At 39.1% G+C, this 23,695-nt stretch overlaps 1 protein-coding gene across 12 annotated transcripts in view; it reads left to right on the top strand.

Moving 5' to 3' along the window:
• Positions 1 to 23,695, top strand: part of CLCN3 (chloride voltage-gated channel 3) — a 76,724-nt gene that overhangs the window by 42,861 nt on the left and 10,168 nt on the right. For all 12 annotated transcript variants that reach the window (XM_061584102.1, XM_061584109.1, XM_061584099.1 and 9 more), the window contains 9 exons: positions 3,333 to 3,493; positions 4,177 to 4,276; positions 7,428 to 7,615; positions 14,877 to 14,999; positions 16,393 to 16,599; positions 17,517 to 17,597; positions 18,593 to 19,138; positions 20,753 to 20,939; positions 22,604 to 23,002. In XM_061584102.1, the coding sequence (XP_061440086.1) occupies positions 3,333 to 3,493; positions 4,177 to 4,276; positions 7,428 to 7,615; positions 14,877 to 14,999; positions 16,393 to 16,599; positions 17,517 to 17,597; positions 18,593 to 19,138; positions 20,753 to 20,939; positions 22,604 to 23,002 (1,992 nt within the window). The remainder of the gene's footprint in view (positions 1 to 3,332; positions 3,494 to 4,176; positions 4,277 to 7,427; positions 7,616 to 14,876; positions 15,000 to 16,392; positions 16,600 to 17,516; positions 17,598 to 18,592; positions 19,139 to 20,752; positions 20,940 to 22,603; positions 23,003 to 23,695) is intronic.

Here is a 23,695-nt window from a genome sequence, read left to right as displayed (position 1 = left end):
TTATCCCTGAGCAGCTGGAGTGTTCTGAAGGTGTTGAACTGTATCTCTACTCCTGTTTTGAAGTGTGTTACTTGAAACTTATTAGCTAATATACTTGCAGCGTGACCCACTTTCATAGTTTAGTCATGACCCAAGGACACCTTCAGAATACTCCTCCAGCCACTTGCTATACTGAATTGCTAACAGCATAGTTGTGGATGGGAGGTAATTATTTGTGTTGGAGGGCTTTTCAAAAAGATACCTGGAGGATATGTAGGGAAATATGAGGAAAGAGTCATTTACAAACATAACTACAAAAAATAAAAAACAAAACCCAATTTAAACAAATGGAGATGAAATATTTTTTTTCAATATCTCTAGTTTGTTTCTTTTGGATATAGTAAATGGCATCTGCTTATAACCTTCCACGTTAATATCTGTTTGACCATTCTAACACTTTTGACTTTGGGTTTTAAAACATCTGCAAACTTGAGCATCTATAAATGGACATTTTGCTAAATTATTCACATTTCTAGATCTCATGGTTTCAAGAAATCTGATGAAAATATGGATGTCATTTGTACTAAACTTCTGAAAGGAGAGTGGAAAAGAGAAATTGAGCTATAGAAAGCTGCTATTTTGAAACTAGACTCATGATTTTAGTGACTTTAGTATCTGCAGTTTGGCAGTGTTGCGGCTCTTAGTCATTTGGCTGGAAAGCAGCATTGAGGATTTAATTGTTTAAAAGCAATACCTTTTCTGTTTGATACTTTTGATATGTTACCCAATATTCCACCAAAGAAGAGACTTGACTCAGAGTAAGAATATTAGATCAGAATAACCGATATGTGTGGCTGTAAAGTAGTGGTGTCTGTGCCATACCTGGACCAAATTTCATGTAGTACTGGAGCAGATGTCTTAATAGCCTCTTTCTGATTATTGACCTCGCTTGTTCAAATAACATGCTACCTGTTACAGAGTCACAATTCTGCTGTTTGCAGCCCAGTCATAGTGCTGAGAGATCTTAGCCTACATGAATATAGTTTCCTGAAAATTGTACACATACTCTGTTTATTTAAAACATTTATATGCTGCCTTTCCTGTACTTGACAGCACTTATAGCAATCTGTCTTTTGAGATTATGAACTAAATCCTGTTTGAAGACAATCGGCAGTTGGCCCATGTAGGCGGCAATCCAATATAGTTCTACTCAGAAGTAAGCTCCATTGGATTTACTCCCAGGTAAATGTGTATTGGATTGCAGCCAAAGTCTGTAAAACTTAAAATGTTTTGTCTTAAGCAACGTCAGCTGGCTTTTTGAAGGAAAAGAAGCTGCCAGATAGGACATAGGTGAACTCTGAAATGGGGTGCAGCCAGTCTATTTTGGGCCAGACCGCTTACTCTCCAGAACTGATTCAAATCATTTGAAATGAATATGTAACTTGCCCCTGTCAGTGTTCACAGGAGTTGTCCCCCCACACAGGGCCAGTGCCCGAGGGTGGCCAAGTTGGGCCCTGGCTGAGGGCCCCTGTGGCCCAGAGCTGCCCCGAAGGGTCCCTTCTTAGGGTGGGAGGGTAGTGCTCCCATTCTATGATCTGCAGCAGCATCAACTCCCAACCCTGCTTCAGATCACAGAGGGGAGCTGCCAGGCCCCCCTACAAAAGTGTTGACCTGTGATGCCTGTCCACATGCCTCACCTACCTTTCCTGTTGTAGTGAATGCTGTGCTTGCTGCTCACGCATACCAGCCATCCACCAGGACGGTGGCAGAGGCTTCCCTAAGGGGCTGACTCCCCTGCCACCATCTTAGTTGATGGCAGGTATGTGTGCATGTAGCATAGCACACTTTGAAGAAGGGTGTGAGTGCAAGCTTGCATGGCAGTAACCAGGGAGCCATGGGAACTATCTTCCCCATTATTTCCAGCATACTAGGATGGTTAGCAAACATGCACCTTAGAGTTTGAAGCTCGGTCCTTGTTCCAGTAGTCCTGGAAGTTTGCCTTGCCATCTCTCCAGTAAGTTGTGATCGCATGCTGTTAAGTGGGTGGGGGCACCTGTAAACACTTCTGGCCCAGTCTGCTGAGAAATGAATTTGGATCAGATTAATTTTTCAGACAATCAGTGAGCATCCAGCAAATAGATCCACCTACTCCAGATGCTATCTAGTGGCTGAACACTGAAATATGGTGATACTGTTGAGGCAGAGATTGTCTCATGTTATAGATTCATAATGTGGCTTAATTTGCCACTGCAAATCTTACCCAGTAGAAATAAATGCTATGAACACAGACTTGTAAATAAAATCAGAATATTTCCCTGATTGCTCCCTGCTCTGCTTACCTGAGCTCTTCTTCACCCCTGCCCCACACATTCAGAAGACAAGGAGGAGCTGGAATGGGTTTATGCTGTGCCCACAACGCTGATAGCAACAATGTTCTTGTTTTGAGTCTGGGAAGGAGAAAGAATAAATGCAGCCAGCTAGGTTTATCGTATTTTCCCAGGTGTGTGAACGCAGCAGAGCTTTTGTGGCTCTGCGTTCGTTTTTCTGCCAAAGAGAATCGTAATCAGAGTTTGGTTACATGTCAGGGGTTCTAGAGGCACGCATTCATCAGAGGTGACCTGGTGAATGCTCTTTCTGCCTGGCAGAGGGACATATGGAGTGGAGATGTGCATAGTAAGAGCTGTTTTAGAACCCCATATTCTTTAGTGGTGAAAATGACAGTTCATCCACTGTAGATATGGAAATCACATTTGACTGTTGGAGCACATGAAGCAATTAGGGGTCTTAGACTTAGTAGTGTAAGCCTTGGATAGATAGTTGAAAGAAGTCTGCTGAACCCTCATTTACAAAGAAGTTTGACACTATCACCAGTAAAAATACTGATATCTCAAAACATAAAGTGAACTGAAATGTAATCATAGGAAGTTTTTGTTATACCTCCTTAGGTTTTTCTTACCCTTGGTCTCTAATTGAAACCAGTAGAACAAAATAATGTGGGAGAAAAGTATTAATATGAAGAAAATGCCCAAAACTTAAGTCACCTTTGTCTATTTATGCCTGATAGTTTCCTCACTGTTGCTATAAATATTACATACCAGGATAAAACGAGTGTGAGGTGCTCTTGATATGACCACTGAGTCATGTGTGAGCCCATAGGTTCCAACAGGATTTGTCTTTAAAGAGCTGATGTATAACAAATCCATACTGATGATCAGTAACCAGTATCATCTTCAATCCAGACGATGATACCACAAGGTGTTTATTTGATTTAGGTTTAGAATGTTGGCACGTATAAGCTGAATAGATAGTTATTTCCTGTTAGAAACTAATTTTTTAAAATTCTCATTCCACAGCAGGAACTCATTATACAATGACAAATGGCGGAAATATTAACAGTACTACGCACTTACTGGACCTCTTGGATGAGCCCATTCCTGGGGTTGGAACTTATGATGACTTCCACACCATTGACTGGGTGCGAGAGAAGTGCAAAGACAGAGAAAGACACAGACGGGTAAAAACTCCTTAAGATACTGCATTTTTATTATGTGTTTACATATTGTTTGGTAAGATTAATAGATGGTGATTTAAATCAGTGTCCAGTAGGGGTGTCATATCTGTAGCATGTTTGTTGGTGCCTATTGAATTTTGAGTCACAGCAGTAGCGACACTCAACTGGTTTTTTGCTGGGTGAATTTTTAAAATTCATTTCTCATTTACAATGCCATAAACCAGTACAATGATTAATCACACCAAAGTTGAACAAATGTTTTGTCTGGGAATGTGCAAGTGGGCTCCGCTATAGGTCCCACTTACGGTTCGTTATGTGTCTGCATGTACATTCTGAGCATGAGAAGCACTCTTTGACTCCTTCTAAATCAGCTTATGCAGGGGGCGAACAGGCAGGAAAGGTGGAATTTTGCTTATGGGAGATTGGCCTTAGCTTCAGAACAGAAGGGCTAAGAGAACATCCATCAGTAGGAAAAGGATTTGACTTCACCAACATCTGGCAACTTGCCACAGATGGACAACTTTAAGAAGGGTGTGATCATTGACATAAGAATGTAGCAAGTTTCAGGGCCTATTCCACATAGTTCAGAGAAGGACCATCTCTCAGTAGGAGAACACAAACTTTTCATATAGCTTGTTAACCAAATAAAGATTTATAATATACCAGGTAATATTTTGTTTCTACAGATCAATAGCAAGAAGAAAGAATCTGCCTGGGAGATGACAAAGAGTTTGTATGATGCATGGTCAGGATGGCTAGTTGTAACACTAACTGGATTGGCATCAGGTAGGAACAATCTGAAGAAGCCTGTCTAGTTTTTACAGAACTCCTGATGAATTGTGTGATATTTACAGTGCAATGCTATATATGTCTACTCAGAAATAAGTCTCTATTGAGTTCAAGGGGGCTTACTCCTAGACAAATGAGTACTGGAGTGCAATGTTAACATCTGATCATTAGAATATTGGCAATCTACAGTATGTGGAGCAGAGATAAAGGTGAAGGCTTTTATCTCTGTTTATTTTGTTGATGAGTATAATAAATCGTGCAGTAAATCATACATATGAATACCTCACTCTTCCTCCTCTTGACTTCAAACCATTTTTGTGTCTCTATAACTTTGTCTAGGTAAATTGACTTGCATACAGTATTTTTATTACGTCTACTAAATTTTCATGGACTTCTTGAGTGCAACTTCAAATATTAGAATATTGCTGAGTGCAAAACATTTGCAGTTCTTGGCTTTTTGTTTCCCTGCCAAGTTAAATATTAACTTACATGCAGTAAGCAATATATTTTTTCTTTCAGGTACAGAACAAGTCAGGCTGGTTGTACAGTTCATTTTATAAAATGGGAGTCAGCAACTTCTGCTTGTGTGGGGCTTGTGCTTTCATCAGACCCCAATTCATTAGATTGCTATCTCAGTCCTATATCAACATTGTCTTGTATTTTCTAAGAATTACCCTGTGTGTGTATGTGTATATATGAGAGAGAGAGATGGTATTGTTTCAAAGCAGATTGCTTCTTCTCAGAGGCCACTGAACAGTTCTCTAATTTTTGGTTATTTTGATTGATACCTTGAGCCTTTACTTTTCCTCATTTTAATTTGAGAAGAAATGTGATTAATATCGAACTCCCTAGAGATTGTTAAGCATTTAAAAGATTCACTTGTCCTCTTATGTCCCAGAAGTTCTTGCTGGTCATATTCTCATCTCCACCCCCTCCAGCCCAGCTTCATTGAGATCAAATAGTGTGCTACTAGAAATAAGTCATAGGGGACAACCCATACCCCCATATACACATACACCCTGAACGCCTGTGTAAATATTAGCCTGAATTTCAGTGTAAATACTAAATCAAAGAGTTAAGGGTGTTAAGGGTGGTTTGTATACAGAGAATAATATTGTATGTGCTTTAGGGCTTTTCTCCCCCATCCTTCTCCTTCAACTTCTTGTGCCTTCTGAAGAGCAGTGAAGGCTGGTGGGACTCTGGCTGTGATCCGTCACAGGGAGCTGCAGCAGGTGGAGAGAGGAGTATTGGTGGAAATTGGAAGCACACACAACCCCCTAATGTGTGAATTGAAATATTTTTCACTTGCATATGGGATTTGTATCCAAACTTATGTGTGTATAGATGTTTGTATGTATGAAAAAGGAAATATGGTAGATATTCTAATTTACATGCATATCCAGTAGTGTAGTAGCAAATTCAAAAGTGTGGGGTCCCTTCATAATAGTCACAGCCACATCCCTCCCTCCCCCTTTTTTGCTGCTGGGTTGAGGAGACCCTTGTTAATGCCTTTTCCTACAACAGACGTCCATAGGTGTCAATCAGCATGAAAGGGGAGAGTGTTAGCTACTAAAAAGTCTTCTCAGTGGCTGACTCACCTCCTTTCTCTCTGATTGACTCCAATCAGCAGAAAAGGACAAGGAAGCATGTGAGAAGACTCTTCTTAGCAGCTACCTACATTGGCTTGTAGGATGCAGGAGACATTGGGACCCTGTTCCCAAAAAGGTAAGGGGTCTGAGACCCCGGATGACTACACCCCTGTGCATACTTCAGAAGATGCAAACTAAAAAAATAAAAGAAATAAGATTTTAAAAACCATTAGGAAAAAAGTTTAATCCAACATTTAAAGTTCAGCCCAAATAGAGAGATTTGTCTAGTTGTCTGGCTTTAGCCACTCTCTTGAAAGCAGAGTTTATCTCTAGCCCAAATCTAGATTTATCATGTGCGTGTGCATCATGGGCTGTCCTTGTATTACTGTGTGTACATCTATATGTACTTAGGCCCAAAACAGATGGTTAGTGCGGTCGGCTTTGACATCATTAACGAGTTATTATGAGGCATAGCTGTTCCAGGTTACTCCTTGGATCAAGGAGATCTGCTTTGGAATGGTATTCATGGCAACATGACTTTGAGGAGAGCTACAAATTTGGGGAAGAACTGTAGTTCAGTGGTAGAGCACCTGCCTTGCATGCAAAAGGTCCAAGGTTCAATCCCTGATGTCTCCAGGTAGGGCTAGAAGAGGCTAGTTAGAGCCACTGCCAGTCACCGTAGACAGTACTGAGCAAGATGGACTAATGGTGTGATTTGGTATATAAAGTAGCTTCATTTGTTGAGAGTAAAATACCCAATTATGTCCTCTCATTTTCAGTGGGGGCCTAGCTAGTTTGCAGGCTTTTACTGTTTACATGGTGCCCTGCATGCATTGAGAGCATGCCCTGTCCCCTTCTGCCTACACATTACATCATGCTTGACTGCATGATGTGGAAAAAGCTTGAATTCAGTCCCCCTTACAACCCTACCACATTGGTAATTGGTGGTGTGATAGCTGATGGCGCTGAATATCTGCAGAGAATGATAGAATCATAGAATAGTAGAGTTGGAAGGGGCTTATAAGGCCATTGAGTCAATCCCCTGTTCAATGTAGGAATCCAACTTAAAGCATACCAGACAGATGGCTGTCCAGCTGCCTCTTGAATGCCTCCAGTGTTGGAGAGCCCACCAACACTGGATGGTTCCAGTGTGGGAATTTTGTGTCCATTACCAATTGCTAGATGCAAGATCCATCCATAGAAACCATTCACACAGCACCTTTTTTGCATGTGCAATGTTGTCTTCACAAGATCAGGTTATCTGTGCCGTCGTCATACAGACTTAATCCTGAGAAGCACCATTAAGGATATTTCTCATCACACACTTAAGTCACTAATGTAAAGTAGTGTGCTGGAAACAAATTCTAAATTAATGGCACCATTAATGTTTTGGCATTTTTGGTAGAAGAGATTTGGTAATCTACTTCTTGAGGAATAGCAATTTCAGCCAGGCCTGTTGTTTGAATGCATGTGTTTTTATTACATTCTGTGTGAATTGATGATGGTTTTGCCTATTTATGGCCTCTGAAAGTGCTAAACTATCTCTCTCAATACAACAGGTGCATTGGCTGGGTTGATAGACATTGCTGCAGACTGGATGACTGATTTAAAGGAAGGTATTTGTCTCAGTGCCCTGTGGTTCAACCATGAACAGTGTTGTTGGGCATCAAATGAAACAACATTTGAAGAGCGGGACAAGTGTCCACTATGGAAAACATGGGCAGAACTCATAATTGGTCAAGCAGAAGTAAGTATAGCTTTGAAACTGGAGTCATTGCTTCACTGACTTGACCAGTCTGTGGAATAAGGATGATATTTTATCTAAACACTGAAAATGTAATGATTTAATTGTGTCATAACATAAAATTAAGGCTTAAAGAGCACTCCATGTTCAATGAGCAAAATTTGGCATGTGTGGGTCGCTTCGTAGTAATGGATTTTGTTGAAATTGTGCAGAGTCATTATACATGTTGATATACCTACAGTCAAAATAACTTTTTTCTGTCACTGAAAAGGCAGAAGAGGCACACCCCTCCAAAAATGTGTGCAAGGTGACATTTCTCGGAAAAAAGTGTGCTCGTTCTTTTTGCCATATAATGAGATGTACTTTACCTACATCAGTTGTTAAGAACTTATTTGAAGTTTGAGATCTCTTTCAAAAGTTAAGGGCTGCATGCCAAAATTAGCAGAAACAACATAACTGATGGCCAACTGTTTGGAAAAAATCCACATTTTCAGGAATATTTACGTCCATTATCTTTGCATGCAAGTGAATCCAGTAACACCTTTGGTAATTTTTTTTCAAGATACTTTTATTAATTTTCAAAGAGAACGTACAGCAAATTATATTATCTTGTACATGCTTTTCTTGAATAAACAACCAAACACAAAATATAAACTTATGCAGTGTGGTTCTTTTAAAGTGTAAGGTTACCAAATAAATTCATTGGAGGACACTATTCATATTGAGTTATCTTACTGACATCAACATTTTCATTGTAATACATGTATATAATCTCTTCACATAGTTGCATGTGTTCATGGAGAACGAATGATCCCTTTCTTGTTAAAAAAGTTAATAAAGGGAGACCATATTTTCTCAAACTTGTCATTTTTTGCTAGACCACAGACCACCCTTCTATACTGAGTTAAGTGTTCTGACAAAGCAATCTCCCACACCCTTTCTAACCAGCCCGAGTGTGAGGGTCCTATAGGATCTTTCCAGTGCCTCACTATTTCAATGCCGGCTGCAGTAAACAATAAAGCAATCAGCTCCCTATGTTTACCTTAGGATTCAAGTTGCTCTCAAGGGACACCAACACCAAGGATGGGTCTTTAACTACATTCTGAAGTGTCACTTGGGATACTTCAGTGAAGACACATGTCCAAAACTCAGACACCACCCCACAATTCCACCAGAGGTGAATTAATGTTCCTTGTTCACTGCATCCCCTCTAACATAATGGTGACACTTGACCTGTAATGTGATAGAGTCTGACTGGAGTCCAGTGCCATCTTAATAGGGTTTTGAATGTTGTCTCTTGTATATCGGCTGATGTGGTTTTCAAGGGGGAAGATGTCCATAGATAATTCCATTTGGCCTCCTCTATTAGGATGTTTAAGTCATCTTCCCAAGCCTGACAAAAGGTATCCATGTTTCCCATTTTTTCATCAATAAGTATCATATATAAAAGAGGCTGATCCGTGAGGGAATGAAGACATACCTCATCCCTTATTAGCCTCTTAATAAAAGGCATGACCTGTAGAATACTAAACCAATTGATTCGGAGACCACACAGTTTTTCTATCAAAGAGGCTTCAGTTATTGGGTGTCCCCTTTCCACTAAGTCCCTAATCCTAAACAAACCTCTCTCTTTCCAGTCTCAAAACTGTTGGTATTTTTTGGGAGAGGAAAACTCTGGGGAGTCAAGGAAAGGGATTGGAGGGGTCCCTCAGAGTTAATTTCCCCGATCTTTTCCATACCAACAAGGTGGTATGAGTAAAGGGATTTATTATTTTATGAATAGCTGCCCATGACAGGTGTAGAAAGGGGACTGCTTGGAGAGAGGACTGCCTTGGAATCAATTTGATTTGAACCCATGGGATATTTACATTTCCGTTAATGATATGTGCCATCTGCTTTAATTGAAATACATCGTAGTATAGCTGTAAATTAGGCATAGCTAAGCCATCTTTATGTTTCAGTGTATATAATGCAGGCTTATTGAACCTACTTGGCTTTCCATGATGGACAAAATCATTAAGTATCTTTTGCCAAGTGTTTACATTTGGGAAGAATAGACATCTTGACCGCCACTACCCTTCCTAATTAGGAAAGATTAAGGTGTTTCCAAGAATATAACTCATTTAACACTGAGTTGCAGTGGTTAACAATATTTCTTCTATATAATTGATTGATTGAGGTCTTTTGGATAATTACTCCAAGGTAACGGAAGCCTCTGTAGCTTGGAATCCCAATTGATGATCTATACATTTGATCTCTCTCCCATTTAGGCATATTTAGAGGGGAGACTAGCAACTTAGAATAATTAATTTGAAGGTCCGCCACTTTATCAAAATCTTCTAGGACTGCCATTAGGAGTGACAGAGCCTTCAGTGGATCTCTCAACATTAAGAGCACGTCGTCGGCAAATAAATTGATTCTGTGTTCTACTCACCCAGTGCTTACTCCATTTATTTCCGGATGGGATCTAATGTTATTTGCCAATACTTCAATAACAAGTGCAAACAGCAGGGGTGACAATGGGCACCCTTGCTTTGTGCCTCTACCCAGCTTAATACTTGCAGTCTAGCCCATTAATGCCTATTGTCGCTTTCAACTATTGGTGGATAAGATGTAAAAATCTCTCCCTAAAATTCATTTTAGATGATAGATATTTTAGGAAGCTCCATTCTATTCTATCAAAGGCCTTAAAGGCTTCTAGTGATACCAAGACTGGCTTCATTTTTTTTATTAGCCTCATGGACCACATTTAACCCTCTTCAAATGGAGTCCGCTATTTTATGTTGTGGAATAAATCTCATCTGGTCTGAGGAGATATATTTTCCAATAACGGATTTAATTGGGCTACCGTAACAGTTGATAGTAGTTTTGCATCTATATTGGTTAAGGCTGTTGGCCTATATGAGCCCACTATGGCGGGGTCGTTATCAGGTTTCAATATAATCGCAAGCCTGGAGTGCTGCCATGTTTCTGGTATCCTCCCACCCAATAATATGTCATTGAACAGTTTAGTGAGCCAAAGTGTTAGTTCATTATTGAAGACTTTATAAAAATTCCCTGAGAACCCATCAGGGCCTGGAGACTTACCAGTTTTGAGTTTTTTTATAGCTTCCCTCACTTCATCTTCAGACATTGGACCTTGCAAGAATTCCCTGTTCTCCGACCATCGGCCTGTTTTAGCTGTGTTTAGATATTTTTCTGTAGCACTGCTATCAGGACTGTCCGAGGAGTACAGAGAGGCATAAAAATTTGCAAACTCCTGCACAATGTCTCTGGAGTCTGAAAGTAAGTCTATTGGTCTGAGATACCGCATCAGCAAGTATCTCCATAGGAAAGTATTACCTTCTAGATCCCTTGGGACAGTCTGCCAAGCAAAAGTCTAGCATAACTAGCGCAGGATCAGGTGCTGTGATGTAGATGTGATGTAGATTGCGAAATCGTAGGATATAGGTCTGTTGATGTGAATAGATAATAAATGCGTGAAAAAGACTGATACCTGGAAGAGAAGAACATGTAGTCATGCATAGTAGGCTGTTGTTTCCTCCATATGTCTATCAGACCATAATTATTGAAAAGTGTTTTTAGTCTTGATCCTTGTTGTGTGGATTTTACCGTAAAAGTGCTCCTATTGATGGTTTCATCAAGGCATGCATTCAAATCACCTCCCACGATGATTGCTCCTTGACAAAATAATTGCAAGTGGGACAGTGTGTCTTTTATATAAACTGTTCTTGCTTTGTATAGTAACTGATATAGTAACTCCCAAGTCAATTGAGTTAATCCATTTTACTGGACTTCCGGGAAGGGTGACTTCGCTTGTGCCTGCTTTTGAGACGGGCTCCCGCCTCAAAAGAAGCTTATTCAGATATAAATCAGTCAGAACATTTTTTTTTGACTGATGAAATTTCTCCCGGGCAGGGAGAAATGTAGAGATCAACCTCAAAAGCCTGTTTTTGTTGGGAGGACTGGATTTCATTAATTTATGAGAAAAGGTCCAGCCAGCAATGCTGGACGGACTTCCGAACAAGCTCTATCTGATTAATGCGATACGTTTATCTTTTCTTCAAAGAGAAAACGGACTAACAGGCAAGCACCCTTCTTTCTATTATTTTTTTTACTTGGTTTAAATTGTTGCAGCAAAAAGAGATTTGTCAAATGAATCAGCTTTAAAGAACTTCTTTAAAGTTCTATTTAAAGGTGAGCTATAACTCTTCTCTGTTATTCACGAAATTAACAGCTTATCTCTGTTTCTATTGCAAAAAGCTGTCCTGGAAGTGCATTCTAAAGATATAAACAGAAGAGGGATTTCTATTCCGAGGAGAAAAAAATAAAAAATATGAACTTTGGAACATTATATTGTCTGGGACTATTCTCTTTTTGGTCTATTTTATTTTGACGAATCTGCTTCTTCACGACGCCACTAACTGTTTTGATGCTGGGAACTAAATTTGTTTTGGATTCTTGAACATAGAGAGATAAGGCAGGCTGCTCTGTTTATACTGTGATGTCATCAAGCCTGGAATATTAACCCAATTGTTGCTGAAATAAGAAGTGGTTCTTCTTTATTTTTGTTTTGTTTTGTTTTTGTGGTTTTAAAAATGGCAATCAAAGTGGCTGAGAATCTGGAAGTAATTATGTTTCAGAAAATAATGGATGAGATTGAGATAACGAAACAAACCCTGCGACAGGGTAGTAAGGAGCTGAAAATTGAACTGAGCAAAATGACGCAGGAGCTTAAAGAAATAGGGGATCCTGTGAGAGAGGAGAATGAGATCAGAGATGAGAAAAGAAAAAATAAAGGGAAGATACAAGCCCTGGAGATTGGAACAAATGTGGAATTGGAAAAAGATCTGGAGTTTATGGATATTAGAAATAAAATCTACTGTTTGGAATTTAACGTTATCTCTGAAGAAATTAATGAAGATATTAGAGATAAAGTTATCAATGGCTTGGATAATTTTCTGGACTGGAATGACGTGATGGAGCTTGATATAGAGAAAATCTATGGAATTAACTGCAGCCATGTGACAATGGAAAAACTCTCAAGAGATGAGCCAGTGCATTTTGTAAAAAAGAAGAACAGAGATATGACTTTACAACAATATTTCAGCAACTTATTTAGAATCGATGGCAAGAAAATATTTGGGATAGAGGAAATTCCCATCAGACTCTTATTATATGACTATGGCTATGACAGCAAGATTATTATGGAATACTGATAATGGAAGATTGGACACTGAAATTACTGGATTTAACAGGACTATTGAAGATGGAAGATGGAATTAATATGGATAATGGAATAATGGCTATTGAAATTATTGGACTTAACAGATTTGATGAGATGGATTAATCGATATGTTTATTTGGACTATGGTTATGACAATAAGATTATTATTATTATTAACGAGATGGATTAATCGACATGTTTATTTGGAGAAAAATTGATAGATATATTTCTTAAAGAATTGAAACCTCTCTTTGACTTTTTGTGGAAAGAATAAAGTAATGTTTAAGAGATTTGATGATTAATTAAGATAACTACTGGAGGAAAGTGATTTTATAATATAATTTAAGAGACAGGATTGTTATATATTGTAGACCTACAACTGATTTGATCTGCGACAAATGGGAAGTCAACATTTTATTTTTTTGTTTAATCATTTTTGTTTTGTTTTGTTTTTTGTCTTTGAATGTTTTATGATTTTGTTTTGTATGTTTTATGAAAATTTGAATAAAAATTATTGTAAAAAAAAAAGTTAATCCATTTTACTAAGAAACTAGGCATATCCACCCCTTCCTCTTTTTTGGGATCCCATGCACCTGAAAATTCTTTTTACGCTCCCTATTCTCCTGCTTTTCCTGGTGGATCTCAAAGTCTGCTGTCACCATTTTGACAAGTTGAAGTTTAGTGTGATTATCAAGACCTATTTGCATTGCCTAGTTTGCCGTTTTAGCAATGTCCGAAATTTGAGCAGACATAGTTTCTATTTAATCTCTAATGGTTGCAAGGCTACCCCCAATCTGCTATTAAAGCCTGTCTGAGTTTCCTGATTTGTTTGTTGATATCGTTACTGTCTGTCAATAAACTTGTCAATTTTGCGCCTTTCTGTGTTTTAGTGCTGCCCTTCGCCATGTTATTCCTGTCTTCGTCTGGCGAGGAAGACAAAAACAGTCTTCTCTCAACTTCTGCTCAACTTTAGAACATTCTTTATATATTGCTTACTTTTAAATGTTTGATTGCTCAATTCTGCCGCCTTTCAAAGCCTTTATTGTCCCATAGCTACTGGATCTATTTTGCTTCCATTCAGCTCAGTGCCAAGCCATGCCCCCCCCCGCTTTGGTAATGTGCCTCCCCAAACATTTAGGCTGGCTATAGGCCTAAAAAGTCGTCATCCAGCAAGTTCTGGGGAGGCACAGGTTTTCCACACCTGCTTTCATCACTATTGTAGAGAGAGTACATCTCACTCTGTAGCAGAAACAAGGAGCTTGTAACAAAGTTTTGACATGGAACACAATTTTGGAGGTGTGAGGTCATGCCCCACTCAAACAGATTTTTTTTTAATTGGCTGTAGATAAATCTCAACATGTATAAAGGCTTCAAATTGTCAACAAAATTATGACTATGATGCAACCCTTGTTGGCTGAGTTGGCATGGAGCACCTCTTAAAATTTTTAAAACCTGCTTAACTGGTTTGTGTGTTGGGCTGCTCATTTTCCTGATTCATGTTTGTGTGGAAGTGTTAGAAATACTGCTTATTAAAAACAGAAACAAAATGTATTCTGCCTGATTGAGTTGTATGTCCAGGTGCTGTGTGCAAGGAAAAGGAACTTATACATACAGGGAGAGCTATGTTGCCAGTGGTTGAGTACTGGCACAGATCTATAACCAGAACCATTTCCTTTTCAAACTCTGTGGTACTGCAAATTTGGCTGGGACCCAAAGACTCCATTGTATCTATACAAATCCCTTCTGGGTATGAACTGGTGTGTGTGATGGAACCTTTGTGGCAGTCCCTTGCATATCATTCAAATACTTGTTGGCATTCTGGGATCAAAGTACTGATACATAGGCTTGGACTGCAAGTGATCTACTTTGTCACTGAATATAGCCAATGATCACCTCACCCTACCCCACTTGCTGCAATTGCTACACTTTAAAAAGGAAAGGCTCTTTTGTGTCAAAATATTAATCTGATCTGCAGTGAAATACCTGTGTGGCAGTTAACTAAAATTTATTAACAGTTTGTCCTTTTTTTTCTTTTAGGGCCCAGGCTCCTACATCATGAACTACATCATGTATATTTTCTGGGCCTTGAGCTTTGCTTTCCTAGCAGTTTCTCTGGTGAAGGTGTTTGCACCTTATGCTTGTGGCTCTGGGATTCCAGAGGTAAGGTTTCCATTATTATTATCAACATTGAAGGAAATTTTAAAAGAGAAGTGTTGTCACATATAACTCATTACATGTTACTTTATAAATAATATACAAAACAAAGCATTGGAACTCAGGCTGTGATTCAAAACTTTTTAAGGCTGCAATCCTATAGCCCCTGTGAGGGGGTTCCAAGGGCCATAAGATACATTGGACCTCCCTTTCAGATGTTGGAGAAAGATCTGATGTCAGATCCCCCTTCCCCACTACCATGGAAACCTCCAACACTCTGTCCCTAGCAACATTGAATAGGCCCGAAAGGAGGATGTCCCCCAATTGGGGGGGTTATGCCAGCTAAGGAAGTGGCATAAATCTCGTCTCCTCCTTTCCCTCCCATTGTTCTCAATGGCAGGGAAATACTTTTTAAAAAATGGTAAAAACCATTTTTGCCCTGCTGAAAGAGCTTTGTCTTGCTCTTAGGATATGACAAATTATAATATATCACTAACCAGGGTTAAAAATGCTTCATCAGAATATCCAAAAGGAAACTATTCAATGAAAACACACCACTGAATATTTCTATATTCAAATTAAGCAACATAAGACTTCCACATATCAAAACACATTCCATAACGTTGATCATAATGCAGTTTTAGTCATGTATATTACATGTTAGCTATTCACAAATTAGAAGAGCTCCCACCTACCAAAAAACATATTTCTAATTTGAGGGAAAACATTGCAGGATTATTTTATACTTTGTATCTTAGCCCAGTAAAATTAAAGTTAATGCAATAATATCAGACATGTTTTGGCATTGTACGGCTACAAGACCAGAAGATCAGTATACATAGTGGGAGTGTTGTATAGTGAAATAAAAGTGGCAGAAACACTAATGACAGCCACTTACAACAACTTACATTTTGCTTATGTCACCTATAAAAATTATTTTCAGTTATATAGCAGATACAGATGAAAGCAATCTTGAACCATCATAGCACAAAGTGAAATAGCCCCAAAAGCAATAATCTAGGGGAGGATATAGAATAGTTAAGAAGCTCTTAGAAGTCATTGTATTTGGTCAAACATTTAATTATATTTTGAGCAAATAAGTAAAATATAATGAATGCTGCAGTTGCTTTGTAACATATTGAAATAATCATTATAATCAGAATATTTAGAAAGCTGAATGGAATATTGTATTTGTAGTATTTGTCCAGGATTACAGATTAATATGTTTCAGTCTTTTAGACTCAAACATGGTGGAATGAGAATTTGCAAACTGGTTCTTTTTGTAGTGGCAGCTGTGTAATTTTAAGTTCTGAATGAGTTACATTTTCTGAGAGACATTGAAAATTTTCATGAAAAGCTGAAATGATTTTTTTTTAATGTCTGTTCTTTTCCGTTCTAGATCAAAACTATATTGAGTGGCTTCATCATTAGAGGATACTTGGGCAAGTGGACCTTGATGATAAAAACAATCACTTTAGTCTTGGCTGTAGCCTCAGGTTTGAGTTTAGGAAAAGAGGGTCCTCTAGTACATGTTGCCTGTTGCTGTGGAAATATCTTTTCCTACCTCTTTCCGAAGTATAGCACAAATGAAGCAAAAAAAAGGGAGGTGTGTAAAATGATACACATTTGCAGTAATTGATTGTTATCAAATGGCAGTACTGATTTTTTATGTTAGAAACATGTTTATTAATCCAGTTAATAGTTAAATATTTTTGAAGTAGTTATAAAATTGCTGTTTTCTTAATTGAGTAGGATAGTAAGCCACACAGGATTAGGACAATTGATTACTTGTATTTTCAGCTAGTTCAGGGGGTAATCTTACCTAGAATTTGCAGTGTTCTCATATTTGTAATGAATTGGCAGCATGCGCCAGGGGCCTAGTATTGGATATAGGGCTCCCGGTGCAATGAGACCCCTAACCCCATGCTACAGTGCAGAAACCGCTGCTCTGGTTAGAAAGCCTGTATGTTGCACAAGGAGCTTTCATAGATGTAAAGAGGGTTCAGCAACCTGTGGACTACGGATATGGTCCTGTGCATTCAGTGCTGCTGGTATAAATTTGCTCTTGTAAAAATGTGCAGCAAGAGGTGTTAGAGCTTTTCAGAAGGAACTGGAACACAATCTGACAGCTGTGCCACACTTGTTTGGTGCATATATTGTAACGTTGTGAGTGCATAAGATCAGGCTCTCAGATTCCAATGCAGCAGTCTTTTCTTCCTTGGAAACACACCTTTTCTTCCATTTGGTCAGATAACAGAGCTCTTCCTCTGAATTATAGAATTAGTCTTGGAATAAGCAACTTTTGAATACTTGTCTAGTTGTGACTATATTGCTGCCTTAGAAAAAGCAGGATCTCCCAATCTTAAACTGAGAAAAATTCACATAATCCCAGTAGACCATGAAGGATGAGTTTTGCTGCCGTGGGGTTTATATATGCCAGTGTTTGTGGATAAGTCCTAACAGTGAACTATTAACATTTAAGATTCTCTTTCAAACTCTAAAGTGGTGTAATCCTTTCTGCAGGTATTATCAGCTGCTTCAGCAGCTGGAGTATCAGTAGCCTTTGGTGCCCCCATTGGTGGAGTCCTTTTCAGCCTAGAAGAAGTATGTATAAGTAATGATGACAAAACATGTATTTCAGTATTACTGTAATCTTACATGACTGCTCAAACTTCGTCTCTCACATACATAACCATGCAGGTCTAAGCTTAGCACAGTGTACTCATGTGTACTCATTACAGGGTAGTTTGGTTGTAAATGAGTGGTAAAGTTTAACTTGCAAACTTTGTAATAAAACCCTTGCAAATAAGTTGACAAGAAGTTACTAGCCAACACAAAATTCTATTAGCTTCCCTGCCTAAACAATGTTAGTCATTTGTGGCAAAAGAATATCTCTTCCGATTTAAAAAACCTCCCTTGTCTTGCCACCTGGAGATAAACCTTACTTGCTGCAGGCTACTAGGCAAGTAGCTTTTTATTGTTATCTTTAAATAGCGAGAAGCTCCTTAGAACATTATCTGCATGTAATGCTTCCATTCTTCCTATCTTCAGTGAAGCTCAGTCATTACCAGCAGCGCTTGGTGCGAACACGATTGTGCATTTCAGATACTGAAGGTGAATTGGCATGGCCAAAGTGGTTGGGAAGTATATGGGTTGCAGAAATCTTAACTGAATCTGGCATATGAAGAAGCAGTTGTAATTTTTACACACCTAGCTTGCAATTCAGTCCATCTTTACTGTGCACCACCAAGCTGTTTTCAGTAGCATTGATAATTGGGTTGAGTTGTGGACAGTTCATGGGTTTGACATACAGTGAAGCTATAGTGAAACTGCTTTAGGCCAAGCTCAGCCCATGTCTGCCATATTTGACTGGAAATTTGGCACAGAATCCATGCACATCTAACCCATTGTCCTAACTGTTAAAACGTTCTGTTTTAAAATCTTCTAATGCAAGTTATTTTCCTCAACGCTTTAAGTGATGTCTAAGTTATTACAACACATAAAGTAGTGTTCAGTATTAGCTGATACTGCCAATATAATTTTTCACATACCTGTTACTAGTGGAATGAGCAAACGTATTCTCTTTTTTTCTTTTGTAGGTCAGTTATTATTTTCCACTGAAAACTTTGTGGAGATCATTTTTTGCTGCTTTGGTGGCTGCATTTGTGTTGAGATCAATCAATCCTTTTGGTAACAGTCGCCTAGTTCTTTTCTATGTTGAATACCATACTCCATGGTACCTGTTTGAACTGTTGCCATTCATTCTTTTGGGGGTGTTTGGTGGGCTGTGGGGAGCATTTTTCATCCGTGCAAACATTGCTTGGTGCCGTCGACGCAAATCAACAAAATTTGGAAAATATCCAGTTCTGGAGGTCATTATTGTAGCAGCAATAACCGCTGTCATTGCTTTTCCAAATCCATACACCAGAGTCAACACCAGTGAGCTTATTAAAGAACTTTTCACAGACTGTGGGCCCTTGGAATCCTCCTCCCTTTGTGATTACAGAAATGACATGAATGTCAGTAAAATAGTAGATGATATTCCTGATCGTCCAGCGGGCACTGGAGTGTATTCAGCTATATGGCAGCTGTGTTTAGCCCTCATATTTAAGATTATAATGACAGTCTTCACCTTTGGTATCAAGGTAAGATGTAACAAGCAATGTTTCTCTAGTCATTGCTTATGTCTGTTCTGTTGTTCAAATCTGGAGCGCTCTTTTTCTCAAGCTCCACTCCTGTACACGCTTACCTTAGAGTAAGTCCCATTGAACTCACTAGGATTTACTTCTGAGTATACATGCATAGGATTATGCTATTAATCTATATAGTTAGATATATTTTAGAAAGAAAGAGAGCATTATACAAATACAGCTTCAGCAAAGATTGTTTGGATATCTATTTCACTTTAGGCAGGCTGAAAGAAGGAACTGTCTTAGGTTTTCACATTAATGTTAACTAGGTGTTTTAATATATGGCACATGGCTTTTGGTAAAATAGGCTTCAAGTTTAATTCAGTACAGATGACAAATGGTACTTTGTTGAGCATTCAGTGAGTAATACACACTGAAGTTTGAACTGAAAACTCCAGATAAGGGAAACAAAGACTATTGTATTCTCTTGAACAATTATATGGAATAGAAACACCTGTTTTCAGAAGATAAAATCTTCTTTGCTTTGAAATGTTGAACTCCAGCAAGAATTGGTGTTGACGTTCATATGACATTACATAAGTCCTCCATGCTTCCATTAGTACAATGTGTAGTAAGTTTTTTTAAAAAAACAACATATATTCCAGATCTCTGAAGGCTTAGTAGAAGAATGGTTGAGCGTTGCCCTAAAGTCAAATTGCAGTGTTCTGCAGGGAGCCCATACTGGTTTGATTAGTAGGCTTGAACAAATAAACAATTGATGCAGATCTGATGTAATGTTAGATAGGACTTTAAGAAGATTTCAAATGCAGATATTTTTGTCGTTGAAACAACTAGCTCAGTAGAAAGATTGCTGTGGCAGCTTTGTGGGAAAGCATGCTGTAATAATGCACTGGCTGTCTTTCATTGTAGTGAAAAGAGGAGTGGGGTGGTGGTGGAGGGGAAGAGATTCATAAGAGCACTGACTTGTTACCTTTGTGTTGGGGGTGGGGGGAGACTGTAATTAACGAAGCATTGCAGCACCTGTAGATTTTGACTGTTTCTGCTAACAATAACTAATGCTGTTGATGGTTTCTACAAGCTGTTGAAGGCCTCCACATGGCTGTAGTGGGTCTGTGCCTGTATTGTATGCATTGGGTTCTGCTCCCCCCAAATAAATCTAAATAGACTCTCCCTGTTCCAGCTGTACCTGGCACTGTATGTACCCTACCATGATGCCCCAACAGGCTGGTGATACTTCTCAGACATTAGTAGAGCCCCAGTTAGCTAGAACCTAGGGAGGGGTGTGTCTTCACACTTTTTCAGTTCACTTCCCATCAGAATAGAGAGAGGGAAAGGCAGTAGAATGTAATATTTGTGTAGGCTTGTGGCTCTGGAATCATTCACACAACCAGATAGTCTTAGTGCATTTTTAAAGTTTTCCTCTGCAACAGTGATGGGGAACCTGTGGTTGTCTAGGTGTTCTTTGACTCCAATTCCCATCAGTGGTTAGGAATGATGAGGGTCCCAGTTTTGCAACATCTGGTGGGCAGCAGGTTCTTCAACCTTGTTCTTATGAGGAAGCATTTCCTCTACAAGGTCACAATCTTGTTTTTTTCCTCTTTCTCTTAGGTGCCATCAGGCTTGTTCATACCTAGTATGGCCATTGGAGCAATAGCTGGGAGAATTGTGGGAATTGCTGTGGAGCAGCTTGCTTATTATCACCACGACTGGTTTATCTTCAAGGAGTGGTGTGAAGTTGGAGCAGACTGTATAACACCTGGCCTTTATGCTATGGTTGGTGCTGCTGCATGCTTAGGTAACTAAATCATAACACAGTAAATGACAGGGATTCATTCTTAGGTTGCTTTAATAGGTAAGTTATGAAGGAAATGGACAGGCCCTATATTTGAAGAGCTTGTTGTGTTGAACTGGGAAAATTTACTGAACGTTAGAGTATCCTAATTATAGCACAATCACTATTATTCCATAAGCCCATCTTGTGTGTATGTGATGCTATATTTAAATCACCATTTAAAAAAAAAATCCCCATCACAAGATTCAGAATCAGCCTGAGATGTAGCATGACAAACTTTAAAAGTTTAAAGCTGAAGCTGAATTGGGATTAGTGTTGATCATAAGGAAGCTAATACTTGAAATATTTATTCAGAAACATCCATAGGCTGTTTTTCAACTCTGTCTTTGGTATATTCTATAAACATAGATTCGGCCAGTCGCTGCATTAGGAATCATGATGTAGAATAGGGGTTGCCAAACAGTGGTCCATGAGCTTCATTCAGGTGGTCTGTGGCATGTCTGTGAAAATACAATTAAAAATTAAACAATATCTAGTACAACATGTTACAATTGCTACAACAGGCAAAAAAATCTTTAATGGTCTGCCTGGACCCTCAGCAGTTTTCAAGTGATCCATGGGGGTAAAAGATTGGAAACCCCTGATGTAGAAGGTCATAAGGCCCTTACAATCTAGAGTTGCAAATTGACAAAAACTACGAAATGACCCCCAACAACTGGTGCTGTTGCTACTCCTGGCCAATTAGCTTTTGAGTCAGTAAATGACCAGACAGATTTTGGTTGATCTTTGGAAAAATGTTAAGGAACTAGGAACAGATGTCTTGGGAAAGCAGGTTCCGTTCTAGGCCCCCTCCGAAAACTGCCGGAAAGTGAGGCCCTACTCAGCGCTCCAGCTGACAGCGATCAGCTGGAACGCTCAAGCTCCCCACCCTACAGCTGATTGCACACTCCAGCTGACAGCAATCAGCTGGAGCAAGCGAGCTCCAGCTGATCGCTGTCAGCTGGAGTGCGGTGGCTGGAGCTCCCTGCACTACAGCTGATCGCCCCACTGGTACCGCCATATTAGCGGAACACCGAAAAGCGGGGCACAAACGAGCGGGACCGTACTGTATGGGGAGGATCAGTAGATTTTCTGAGTTATAGCCATTTTCATTCCTGATGTGATGTCAGCATTTTTTGTATTTTGATTTGATTTGCAAGCCAGCTTATTGAGTGCTAGTTTTACTTTTAAATTGTTTGTTGAAATTCTCAGTACCACTTAACCGCATTATTAAATCTTGAAACTTAAATAAAACAATGCAGTCCTGGGCATATCTTGTTATAACTAAGCACTGTTGAGCTCAGTTGGACTTACTCCCAGGTATTGTAGGATTGCAGCATAAAAGGACTAGTTTGTGATTTTGGGATTAAATTATTTTATATCACAAAAACCAGTCATTCATCTTCCTTCCATTAAGGTAATTGTATGTCTCCCCTCTCCCCCCATGGGGTGTTCAAGTGCCTTTCATTGTTACTTTTGTGTAGACTTAATGTCAGGTTGAAGGCCTGTGGTGACTGGCATATTACCTGGCGGTGTCTGATATTATCGAGATGGCCAGGGAAAACCACATTTAAATATTACTCCATAAGCACATATTGATAAGTAACCCTCTGTTTTTTGCCTTTCAGGTGGTGTGACAAGGATGACAGTATCTCTAGTGGTTATAGTGTTTGAATTAACGGGTGGGCTAGAATACATTGTGCCCCTCATGGCTGCAGTAATGACAAGCAAATGGGTAGGAGATGCTTTTGGCAGGGAAGGTATCTATGAAGCACACATTCGTCTGAATGGATATCCTTTCTTGGATGCCAAGGAAGAATTTACCCACACAACTCTGGCTGCAGATGTCATGAGACCTCGAAGAAATGATGCACCCCTGGCAGTGTTAACACAAGATAACATGACAGTGGATGATATAGAAAACTTGATCAATGAAACCAGCTATAATGGTTTCCCTGTTATAATGTCAAAAGAGTCCCAGAGACTAGTGGGATTTGCCCTAAGGAGAGATCTGACTATTGCAATAGGTAATTGTGTTTTAGTATTCTGTCTGTTGTCTTTTTTTTTTTTGAAAAGCATTAACAGGAAGCCAAACCATAGAAGCAATCTTGCAGGATTACATCAATTATGGGATGGAAATGGGGACATGATATTTGAAAAAGCAGAAATGGGCTCTCTCAGCCATTTTGGGTATGGTTTCTGTGTCTCTGCTCTCCATTTCTGCACCAAATTGAGAAGACGAGATAAACTTTTAGTCCCATGTAAGTAAATATGGCAGCCCTATCACTGTAAAGTAGCTTTAGGAGGAGCAGTGGAAATCAGCCAAGTGAAATGTCTACTGGGACTTTCACCATAGAGAAATTTGAAAGGGAAAGAAAAGATCCCACAACAGTCTTGAGATGAAATTATGCCATGCATAACTATGTGACAACTGTACCTCAGTAGTATTTAAGTAGATTGGATTGTGTACATTGTTACTACTTTTTACTGCCACATTTTTAAGTTGAGATATCTAGGAGGAGTTTGTGACATGTACAACAGAATATGGTGGTTTCAGGGCCAATTATGAAGTCCTAGAAGTGAATATAATCTTGCAGTATGGCTCTGTGGAGAAACAGCATGGCTTGCATTAATTTTGTGGATTTAAACAACACTGCTTCAGTAAATGCGAGCAAACAAGCTGAAACTTAATCCAGGCAAGATGAAAGTTCTATTGATTG

This window comes from Rhineura floridana, chromosome 9 (genome assembly GCF_030035675.1).
Source record: "Rhineura floridana isolate rRhiFlo1 chromosome 9, rRhiFlo1.hap2, whole genome shotgun sequence".
NCBI classification, from domain to species: domain Eukaryota; kingdom Metazoa; phylum Chordata; class Lepidosauria; order Squamata; family Rhineuridae; genus Rhineura; species Rhineura floridana.
Note: the sequence above shows the minus strand (reverse complement) of the source record. Positions and strands in the feature narration are given on the sequence as shown.